The sequence below is a fragment of the Thamnophis sirtalis genome, unplaced genomic scaffold (assembly GCF_051295495.1).
Source record: "Thamnophis sirtalis isolate CommonGarterSnake01/CBP01778 unplaced genomic scaffold, rThaSir2_p1.2 scaffold_8, whole genome shotgun sequence".
Taxonomy (NCBI): domain Eukaryota; kingdom Metazoa; phylum Chordata; class Lepidosauria; order Squamata; family Natricidae; genus Thamnophis; species Thamnophis sirtalis.
In genome coordinates this window covers 71304582-71316972 of record NW_028261388.1, presented here as the reverse complement: position 1 = coordinate 71316972, position 12391 = coordinate 71304582, and the positions used below count along the sequence as shown (strand labels likewise).

General features: G+C 40.4%; 1 protein-coding gene across 1 annotated transcript in view; it reads right to left on the bottom strand.

Moving 5' to 3' along the window:
- Positions 1-12391, bottom strand: part of SLC24A3 (solute carrier family 24 member 3) — a 205924-nt gene that overhangs the window by 73547 nt on the left and 119986 nt on the right. The window contains exon 3 of the mRNA XM_087721891.1: positions 8431-8507. Coding sequence (XP_087578017.1) covers positions 8431-8507 — 77 coding nt within the window. The remainder of the gene's footprint in view (positions 1-8430; positions 8508-12391) is intronic.

Sequence of the window (12391 nt, the reverse complement as noted above, 5' to 3'; positions counted from 1 at the left end):
TTCAGATGTTTACATACTCATCCTTCATCTATTTATCCACCCCCTGCCCCCCAGGATTATACACATTTAATGAGAATTAGGAGGCCGTTCAACTCCATTAGACTCTAGGCAGCTTACAATATTAAAAGGCAGTAAAGCTGTAAAAACCCAGGACATGCATGTCCAGAAAAGATCAAATTAGTAAGGATAACATTATACTGGGACTAGAGAGAGCAATCCTATTATTAAAGCTCATCCAAGCAGAAGCCCATGGCATTCTCTCCATAAGCCAAACAATACCAAATTGTTATTAGTCCTTTCTCTAGGACTATTTGCCCCTGCCATTTGCCGCAGTAAAACTTATATAGACTATCTCACTGATTTACAGCTGTATTGTATTGGCTTTCTTTCTGCTGTTCTTAATAGCATCAAACTTGCTACCTAAGGTTGTCACACCACAATAATTCATGGAGGAGCTGCTTATGACTCCACTTCCATGGGGTAAATACCATCAAACGTAGCAAGAGCTGCAATAGCATTTTCCATTTTACTGCATATATTTAAATATTAGAAGAAAAAGTCTATCAATTTGTAATTTGTCCCGCACAAATGTATATATGTGAGCCCATGGTGGCGCAGTGGTTAGAATGCAATTCTGCAACTACTTCTGCTGATTGCCAGCTGCCAGCCATTCGGTAGTTCAATTCTCATCGGCTCAAGATTGACTCAGCCTTCCATCCTTCTGAGGTCAGTAAAATGAGGACCCAGATTGCTGGGATGGGTGGGTGGATATGCTGACTCTGTAAACAGCATAGAGAGGGCTGTAAAGAATTGTGAAGCGATATATCAATCTAAATGCTAATGCTATTCTGTGAATGGGCTTTATTATGTGTGTGTGTCTCTGTGTGTGTTGTGTTTGTGCTGATAAATAAATAAAAGGAGACTAGAATAGATCTATTTCAAGCTATTTAGCTCTCATCAGCTAGCCCTACCCTTACTGGGATTTGAACTAACTGATGAGAGCTAAATAGCTTGAAATAGATCTATACTAGTCTCCCTTTATTTATTTATCAGCACAAATATAACACTAATGTAACAAAGGCAACATTAAAAATAATGGCTTTCTGTCTGGATGGTCTCCTGGGGTGAGCCGATAGACAGAGAAAGGAAGCAGTATGCCTCCTCCCATATTTGGGCATGCCAGGGGTTGTGACACAATACGTGTGTGTGTGTGTGTGTGTGTGTGTGTATTAAAACCTGAATAAATTAAAACTGAACATTAAAATTATAGGATACATGGGGGTGGGTGGGATCAGTGGTTATTCGATCAACCACATCCACTGTGTGGTTTTCCCACTGGAGCCCCAGGCCAATTGGCAGACTGAGGTTTTTAGGCCCTTACGAAAAGACAGGATAACCGCACATTGGAGGGGAGGGGGGGGGTAAGATGTTCCAGAGGGCAGGAGCAACAGCAGAGAAGGCCTTTCTCCTGGACTCTGCCAGATGAAATAATCAGGCTGATGGGACCTGCAGCATGCCACCTCTGCCGGCGCAAGTGGGATGAGATGGTCCTTCAAATAACCTGGACCCATGCTATGAAGGGTTTAAAGGTGATCACCAACATCTTGAATTGCATCCAGAGGCAGACAGTAACCAATGCTGCTCATGGAGAAAGTGTTACAGGGGCCATTTTTGCCCCCCCCCCAATTGCCTGCACCACCACTCTTTGCAACAGCTGTAAAATGAAATGCACTTCAAGAGTAGCCCCATTTAGAGTGCATTACAATAGTCCATCTGTGAGATGACTAGGGACTGAATGATTGAGTGCAGGGAGTCCTGATCCAGTAAAGCAGTGGTCCCCAACCTTTTTATCGCCGCGGACCAGTCAGCCTTTGATAATTTTATCGTGGCCCGCTGAGCGCGCGCAGGGGTGGGGGGGCGTTGTTCGCGACGACACATTGATTGCGTACCTGCGCGGGGCTCTCTTCCCTGGAGCCTTTGCGCACGACCCAGGAGCTTTTGCACACGGCCCAGGAGGCTTTGCGCTGCAGCGATCATGTCCCCCGGCCGCTGCAGCGATCATGGCCCCCGGCCGCTGTGCGGCCCGGTGCCAGGTACTCTACGGCCCGGCACCGGTCCGCGGACCAGGGGTTGGGGACCACTGCAGTAAAGGACACAACGGGCACGCAAAACAAATCACCTAATAGCACAGAGAAAGACACAGCTAATCCTGGAATCAGTAGCAAAGTGTGAACCTTTGCATTTTTATGAAAGTAAAAATAAGCTAGTCACTTACATCACAAAACAAGGAAACTTAAAAATGTAAGCTTAAAAACTTAAAAACTTTTCAACCAAGTAAGTAAGTAAAATCTTTATTACGGTCAAAGACCAGCAATACACAGTTTTTACACTATGTTAAAAAATACTAACATTAAAATATAATTAAAAAGGAGGGAAGGCAGGAGGGAAGGAAGGAGAGGAGGAGAGAAGAAAGGAGGGAAGGAAGGAGGAAAGGAAGGAGGGAAGGAAGGAGGAAAGGAAGGAGAGGAGAAAATAAAGGAGGGAAGGAAGGAGGGAAGGAAGGAGGGAAGGAGAGAAGGAGAGAAGAAAGGAGGGAAGGAAGGGGGAAGGAAGGAGGGAAGGAAGGAGGGAAGGAAGGAGGGAAGGAAGAAGAAGTAGGATTGTTGTAAAATAAGATGGGTGTATGGGATGGTAAGAAGGCAATCTCAATTATATTGTCAATTGTAGGGGAGAAAAATTGTTATAAATACATATTATTAACAACAGTTATGAGATTATATAATTGTGAATGTATATATAAGAAAAAAAATAAAATAAAAAGTATTGACATTAAAAGTGGATAATAACATAATGGTCCAAAGATTGTTAAAGGTATGTCCAGATAATTGGTACCAGATGATACTATACTTCTGTAGCCAATTTTTTTCTTATGGACATTGCAGCCGCGCAGAACTTTGCCACTGCATACGTGGTAACTGGGTTAGTGTCCTGGAGGAGAAAGCCTAGATAAAAATGGTCTGCCCTCCATGGCAATCTCTCTAATAAGGGGAGAATATGTGCAGACCTACAAGCTCTGTATAGCTCTCAGTGTAATAGAACATGTGAATTATCTTCCACTTCTCCTTTACCACATATACAAACTCGTTCTGCTATTGGAGTTCTCTTATACCTGCCCTGGAGGAGTGCTGAAGGAAGAATGTTAAATCTGGCTCTGAAGAAAGCTATTCTTTATTTTGGGGAGATCAGGTCATTTAGATATCTTGCCGATTCCCACACACCCTGTTTCATTCTGTCCCTACTGTGGAGAGGCAACCTATTTAGTTCTTCTTGGAACTCCATGTCCCTCATTCTATTGATTACTACTTTTTCAACCAAATAAATCCATCTCCTGAACAGGTCACATCGTTCTCTCAGTTACCAACTCAAGATAAAAGTAAAAAAAGTAGACCAAAAAGACATCGAGAAAATACAGAACTTTGGGCAAAGGTAACTAGGATGTGGAGTTTTGACCTCCCTCTTCAGTGCAGGACTCCTGACAGAAACAAAGGGATTCCTCTTAAAGTATTCTATTTATGTGTGATATTTTTGACCCAGGACTTGATATAGTTATCAAAACAGATCTGGCCAGACCGGCAAAGATAAACGCCTAGATCAGAGCAGGATTATGAGCAGCTGTAATAAAAGCTATGGAGTGGAATCCAGAAAGCACTGACCTATTAATCAGACAAATTGGTAAGTCAAATTCCAGAAACAAAATGTTCCATTCCTATTGCCATTCAATGCTTAATGTATCATGATTCTCCTCAATGTCAAGAGTTTTGTATACACCATTTATGATATCTCACCCTGTTATCCCAGACTAAATCCATTAAAATCCTGATTTAAGACATCAAACTCCTGACAAGGAGGATAATAACTGATTATATCACCACCTACAAAACATACTGTGAGACTGAAAGCCCAGGCTATTTGATTTTAAGTCAATTCAAGTGCTGCCATGATTCATTTTCTAGGTTCTTTTCATAGCGCTTTTTATATGATGATTTTAATTTTGTTTTCTGTTTTATTATAGTGCTTCACTGTTACATAAATGCTAATGTGGACATTCAAGAGCAAGCAAGAACGCTATACAAACATATCTTTTGTAGCAGAATGTATAATACATAAACTAATAAGGATAGTTGAGATAAGCAAGTAATAATTAATTGCCTATTAGTTACGAATTAAATTCTTATAATTCCCTCCTTGATTCAAAAGAAACACATTTCACAAGAAAGCTCATTAGTTCCTATTGCATTTCAAAGCTGATTTTAATTTAGATAGAACCTCAAAACACAATGTGCATGCAAGTTTATAATTTGTTCTGCTATATGGATTAGTTTTTCGATAAGCAGATCTAGGATGAAAGAGATACATGTGGCTATTTATTTATGTTTGTATTGGAAAATAAAAGATCACAATTCAGTGTTACAGCTAACATTGGCTAAAAAGGGTGAGTGATCCCTGGCGTGTCCTTTGCAGAAAGAGTAGGAACGAAATTCTAGCTCTAAATTAAAGCCTAAATCAATCAGTCAACCAATCAAGCATTCCAATTTATTTTGACTAAAGATCAAAAACAAAGTAACATTTTCATCCCAATAACATAAAAATAGCCCAGAGACCAATCTGACTGCTTTATTCAAAGCTGCAAATTAACATAGATCACATTGAGATGAGTGGACCAACTACATATTTTCTATGTTTTTAAATCTCTTTACTCTTTAAGCGCATTTTTAGATATTTGTTACTTAATATGTCACAGTACAGCCAATTTATTTATTTTATTAATATTGTCTTGAAAAATTATCTTTCTACTAGATGCAAGCCATTTAATCGTTGGCTTCTTGCTTTGAATATAGTATTAATTTTTATTGTCTCCCATCTTAAATTAATAAGCTTAAACATCACAAAGTCTAATGATTTCATAAAGAACCAGCCACTTTATTTCTTGTGACCAGTAAGTATTTTGTGACTGTTGAACTGAAATAAGCATAAATAAGTTGACTAACAAATACTGCGCAATTCTGCAAAGAGAATTTTCAGGTACTATGATTTTTTTAATTCTATTAAAATTGTTATTGACAAACCACATTGCTTGTTGTTTTCTAAAACTTTTTCCTAAACCTTTAACTTAAAAATGCCCAAGAAGTAAGCCCTGATTCATATTCAAAGGAGGTAGTATTAACATGGTAACATTCTGCTGTAGGATTTCTCTATTCAGTCCTGTAAAACTCCACTGAGCCTTCAACAAGGCCAGGTCTTGAAAAAACTCACTTAACTTGGCTAAGAATAGAGTTTGTCTACAGCCCTGGGTATCAGAAGGCAGGTGTGTGTGCGGATGGACTGTCAAAAAAGTCAAGTTGGTGTCTGTTCCTTTTTATGTACGCTACACATGTACCTCCATCGCCATTACTAGTTCTGAACACTTCAACTTCCTCAAATTTGACTTTTGTGAAGGGCAAGACCAAAAGACATAAACTTTGACTGGTGTGATGGCTTATCTTTTTGGTTGGATATTATCATTTGATTAACACAGGATTGCCTACTTGACCTAAAGTTAAGCAACTTTAAGAACCCATTCATAAATCACTATTCAAAAACTTGGATTATTAATTATGGTTTGTCACACAGCCAGATGTTCAGACAGGTATTTTTGTCCACCTATCAAGTCCTTCAAACTGTGCTGCCCTGCTCATTCACACACACACAAGTAAATGTGGTTTAGTGAGTTTATTAATGTTCCCCAGCAATTCCCTTCACCAAAACTCAAAACTGTCCCAATTAAGTCCAGCCACAAGGAGGCCAAGTCCACAAAGCAATTAAAAGATGCTCAAGTAACTTCACCAAATAAACTTAAACCCACCAGACAAAACTTAAATCCACACATGAGAGCTTATTTGGCAAGAAAAGTTCAGACTCTCCAAGGCACAATTCCAAACAGGGTGAAGCAGGAATCACGACAATCAAACAAATAGCTAGAAAACCAATACATTGTTCCCAGCACTGCCTCCCTCTGTCTGCTCTCATAAATAGCCAGCTATCCAGAGCAGCCCATCAAGATGGGCGGGGCCTTCTTACGAATAATCTGGCTGACCTCCGTTGCTCTTGTGTATTTTTGGATCAGGACAGAAGGCAGTTCCTTCTCCTCTTCATTAGCTGTCTGCCACTGCAAACTTTCCCCAGCTGAAGCCTCCTCCAATTCTCTTTCTGCCAGCCATTCAGAGCCATTAATCAACCGTACCAGAAAGGTACCCATCCTCCCTTGACCTCTAAGAAGGAATCTGGGGAGTCGTCCAAGGGAGACATCACACCAAGGAACCTGAGGTAGGCGGATGTGGATGTTTGATGGTCTTAAAAGATATCTTCGCAGGATGTAAGCTGTTCCAACTGAAGCTGCCTTTTGCAATTGACTCATGGTGAATTTGTCAATGCTGATGGTGTTCAAATGGTGCTCTGGTTATTTTGGGATTGCACCCAAGATGCCTATTATTATTGGTACTACTTTTGTTTTCTTTTGCCACAGTTGTTCTATTTTTATTTGCAGGTCTTTGTATTTTGTTACCTTCTCCAGTTCTTTCTCTTCTGCTGTCTCCAGGTATTATCCACACATTTTGTTTTTCTTATCAATAATTGCTGAAGCCTGATGATGATGATGATGATGATGATGATGATGATGATGACAACTATTACTAATATTATTACTAATATTATTACTATTATTACTATTATTACTACTATTACTACTATTATTACTATTATTACTATTATTACTATCATTACTATTATTACTATTACTATTATGCCACACATCTCTCGATAAGGCAACTCTTACAGATCATAAGTTTATCATATTAATAGATAAGAAATTAAATGAATATAATAGAAACATTACAGAAAATAGACATAGCTTAGTTTCTCATTTTCTTTTTTTTTCTTTCTTTTTTTTTAATCTTCCATTGTAAATGTGTTTTTATTTTACATTTTCATTTCGTACAGTCACATATATACTGTGCATAACCGGGGCCATATAACATTAAACAATAAACACAGCCATTCCTCTTGTCAACAATACCCCACAAAATAGAAACCCAATGTACCTCTTTGACCCTCCATACACCCTTTCTTTTGCCCCCCTCCAATTTTTCATCTTCCCTCGATCATTCCCCTCTACCCTACTTCCCCTCCCCCTCTCCCACTCCTCTCTCCCAGTACACTCCCTCCCTTCCTTCTCACCCTCCCTCCCATCCTCTCTCCCACCCTCTCTACCCCTCTTTCTTCTATCCCTCTACTCCTCCCTTCGGTGTATTTCTACTATCTATTAATATATTCAGCTTGTCCTATTTTTACAGTGAAATTAAAGAGCAACAGTATACAAGTGCAGTCGTGTTACTTTAAAATCTAACACATACTATATATCCCCCCTCCCCCCTCCCCTCTAACAGCCCACCTCCCTTCCCCCCCGACTTCCCAGAGCCCGTACACGGTATAGGTTTTTAACAAATACAGTCTAAAATATATTAAGACAAAGGAAAGAAAAAAAAGAAGTTAATAACATCTCTGCATTAAACTCAGCTTCTTCCTGATGCACTAACTTTAAGCAGTTTAGATTATTCCTAATCTTAAGAATAGGCTATCTGTAATTTCTTAGTCCCGTATTTGTTTTGTATATAGTCAATCCATTTTTTCCAGTCTCGTTTATATCTCTCATTTGAATGGTCTTTAAGATATGCCGATATTTTAGTTTCTCATTTTCGACAATGGTTCCAATAGCTGGTTAGCCAAGGAAACAATGGACTACTAAGTAGTTGTGGTTGTGTGGAACCTGGAACAATATTAGATTTTATAGAATGCGATTGCCTGTCTTTCATTTTGCTGTCTTAGCTCCTTGGCTCTTTTGTGTGAATCAAGCTGAAAGCAATTAGTAATCAGCAAATTGACCTTTACCATCAATCCAGACATATGGAGGACACCAATCTCGATCTTTGTTTATTAAGAGCGCGGGGGAGAGATAAAGTATGTTCAAATAAGCAATTAATTTACTATTTTTCCAGGAAATGACAGAAAAAACATATGATACAAAGTTCAATATTCTCTCTGGAATTCAACCCTGAAACTTTGAATTATCCTCGTAGCCAGAATACAGTAGATGCTACCATAGTTCAATTCAAGTGGGCTGATCAGCTTTTTAAACATGCAGTATTTGCTTTTTTTGTTTCATCCTGTGAATCAGAACTTTGATGGGAACAGTTATTTCACTTTTCCTACTGAAAACTAGAACCTTTAATCATTTAAAGACGTTTAAGGTATGAATAAGCAATATTAATTTTACCCCTTGCTGTTTCATCTCTTTTAAGGCAGCTAACATAATATGCATGTAGGCAGATAACTCACACAGAAAGCATGCAAAATTACTGCTCCATGACGCCGATCTTCATTTGTAAAGATGTCATTAGGGAATTCACGGAGAGCTGAGAAAGAAAAAGAAACTAAAATCAAAACATTGGAAATAGTTGAATTGTAGTAAAGATATATTCATCAAACAAGCACAGTAGTTTTATAGACTGACAATCCTTGTATGTTCCTATATTATGGAAACTGTCCTACATTGAATATTATTACCAAGCTTAAGTTTAAGTTTTATTTTATTTATTTGCCGCCCTATTCCCAAAAAGGGACTCAGGGCGGCGAACAACTTAAACGGGCAGGGAAACATACAAGTACAAAATAGACATTTAAAATGACCAACAACCACACCTGTCGAGAGGGGAAGGGAACTCATCAACCCCAGGCCTGCCGACACAGCCAGGTTTTAACGGCTTTTCGGAAAGCAGGGAAGCGACTTCATTTTATATCAGTGTAAATATGTACAATGAAATTTGATGTTATAATAACTAGGCTTGAAAGATCTACCAATTTCTTAAAACAATAAAATTACGCTTACAATACCGGTCATAATTTAAAAGCACATTTAAAAACTTTTGGTTAACATGAGACAATACAAACTTGAGAGTTTTATCATCTCTACAGTTCAGAGCAATTCCCAAATAGGTGGATGTACTTATTTCAAAATCTGTACCAACAGAGGATATATTAAATGGGAAACAGTGATGGCAATTGTAAAGTGAATGGGGCTAATTTTATTATTTTCTCACTATCACGACATATAGTACTAATTGTGGGAAAAATATTGCCCAAGGGTAAAGACACACAAGGAATTTTACTACAGCCATACAACATGAGTAAATATATTTAGAAATAAGACAATACTGTGGGAATTAGGTGTTCAGCGGAGTGATAGCATGAGGGGAAACACTGTCTGTGTCAGGGGTGGGTTTCTCGCCCCGTTCCAACCAGTTGGGTTGGAACGGGGCTGGCGGCATCCTCGTGCACGCGCGCGGTGCACGCATGCGTACTAGCATCTGTGCGATGCTCCAGCTGCTCCTGGACGATCGCACAGGCTCTGTATGTGTCCTGCGCATGCGTGGAAGCGCAGAACTCATCAAAACCGGGTAAGGAGCGCGGGCGGGTGGGTGGGACCTTCGTCGTTCCCGGAAGTTACTTACTTCCGGGTTCGCCGACCAACCGGTTCGCAGGGACCGCCGCGAACCGGTTGAAACCCACCCCTGGTCTGTGTGTCTAGTTGTTTTGGCATATAATGTCCTATAGTGGCACTCAAGGGAAAGAGTTGAGACAGTTTATGTCTAGGATATGAGGAGTCTGTAGATATTTTCTCAGCCCTCCTTCTGACCCATGCAATAGACAGGTCTTCTATGGAAGCCAGGCTGGTTGCAATTGTTTTTTCTGGAGTCCTACTATTTGTTGGAGTCTATACCTGTCCTGTTTGGTTTCTATACCAAACCAAACAGTTATAGAAGTACAAATGACAGACCCAATAATTTCTCTGTAGAACTGTATCAATAGCTCCCGGGGTAGGCTAAACTTCCTGAGTTGATGAAAGAACATTTCTGCCTTTTGTGTAGTGCCTTTTTAATGATGGTTCTAATGTTAGGAGTCCATTTCAAGTCCTGGGAGATTATAGAACCAAAGCTTTACAGGATTCTAGAATAGAACAGAGCCTCGGTGGCACAGTGGTTAAATGCAGCACTGCAGGCTACTTCAGCTGACTGCAGTTCTGCAGTTCGGCTGTTCAAATCTCACCGGCTCAGGGTTGACTCAGCCTTCCATCCTTCCGAGGTGGGTAAAATGAGGACCCGGATTGTTGTTGGGGGAAATATGCTGACTCTGTAAACCGCTTAGAGAGGGCTGAAAGCCCTATGAAGCGGTATATAAGTCTAACTGCTATTACTAGAAGGGCTCCTCCTAAAACCACTCTCATCTACAGTTTTAAGCATGTTCAACTCCAGATTGTTCTGGCTGCACCTCAGGCCAGTTGTTCAACCTCCCGTCTATATGCAGATTCATCACTGTTTAGAACAGTGTTTCTCAACCTTGGCAACTTGAAGATCTCCGGACTTCAACTTCCAGAATTCCCCAGCCAGCGTTTGCTGGCTGGGGAATTCTGGGAGTTGAAGTCCGGACATCTTCAAGTTGCCAAGGTTGAGAAACACTGGTCTAGAATGAGACCAGTGATTGTTGTACCATCTGCAAACCTCAGTACTTTAACAGAGGAATCCCTAGAGATGCAGTCATTGAAGATGCAGTCATCTCTGTTTATGATAGGAAATACCATGCAATGCATGTTTTTTTTTTATTAATGGCACATTTGCTGCTAGACTACAATGTTCAGACAGTGATTAAGATTTTAAGAATATAAGGGAAAACATGCTTGCTTAGAGCAAAAACCAGCTGAATTAGTTCCCACAGTGGCAAACTAGCTGTTTATTTGGAAACCTGTTCTGACCCCCCTCGTCCCACACCAACACACACTCCGAGCCAAAGATAAGTTACAGCATTTAATTAACAGACAGACAGGTCCTTGGCAGCAAACCAGCACAGACAAGCTTGGGCAGCAATACAGCACAGATAAGGCTTGGCAGCAATCCAGCCTGCCAAGCTCACAATAATGTTCTCCGACATTAATTCCTGCGTTGACTTCTGCAAGAGGGGCGTGTGCACAAGTAGTCCTTTTATAGTCTGGAGAGGAGCCTAATGACCACCAGCTGAGTGCAATTACCTCCTGTAACTGCGCAACTGTTCCTGACACCTATTAGCTCTTCGGTGCCGGGCATCCAGGAACAACTCATTGCTGACCTCAGGCTCACACTCCTTTGTCTCCTCCCCACTGGTCCAAGGCTCAGGCGCCTCCTGGTGGCCAACCAGCCTCTCTGCACCCTGCTCTGAGTCTGAACCCTGTCCAGGGTCCTCCACATCCTCCAGAGCTGACTCATAGGGCCCCTCGCTGTCAGAGTCTGGTGGCAGCTCCAACGGCTCCTCCTGGGCCACAACAGAAACCAATAGATAAAATTTGAGCCCAATCATATTGGAGCACTGTTGTTGCTCAGCAACTAACATTCAAAGTCATTTTGTCAGCAGCAATGCAAGCTAGTGAAGCTCCCAGTCTGAACCAGAAGGCATTCTCCACCTTTGATATCTTGAATGTGAAGACCTAGGTTAACCTGTTCTTTTGTCCAGTGCTGTCTATTGCTGGAAAATGTGTCATTTCTATTAAATATTCCCTTCAAAGAAAAAACCTCTAAGCACATGCAATAGAAATAAATTGATCAATCGAGGCTTTTGAAATATTTTTGTGTCATTTTCCGATTTCTTACTTTTAGACAAAGCTTTCATCTCTCAAATAGCAAGCAGAGAACCTTCCAAAGTGGTCAATGGATATGCATATTGGAGAGGAGACAGAGATCCCTTTGATCCCAGGATCATAGGCTTTGATCACAAGGGGCGTTTTGATCCAGAACTAATCATCTTTTAACTCAGAAACAAACACAGAAAAAGCACTTTGCTACATAGGGTCAAAAAACCCCCAACACTCACTGTTTCCAATAGTGAACATGAAGAGTTTTCTAGAAAGATTACAAGGCAAACATAAATGTGTCTTTTCTCAGCTTCTCAAAAATAAACTAATCCTGGTGATATTTAGCTATTTTAACTCTTAACAACAAATTCAGATGCAGAATTCTGACAGATATGGTGGAAAAACAGGTCTGCTAAGTAAGAAAGAGCATCTTGGGGGGAGGTTTGAAGGTCGCTTCCAGTCAGGAGGCCACAAATGGCCTGCTGGCTCATTTTCCATAGCCTACATATGCTTGATACATTCATACTATCTACAACACTAGCCATGAGCTTGCTCTCTTACTTTTCAGTACTTTATTCATAGCCTTCCATCCGTTTTTCATTGGAATGGGTGTGGTTAGGGGAACAGAATTTGTGAATACCA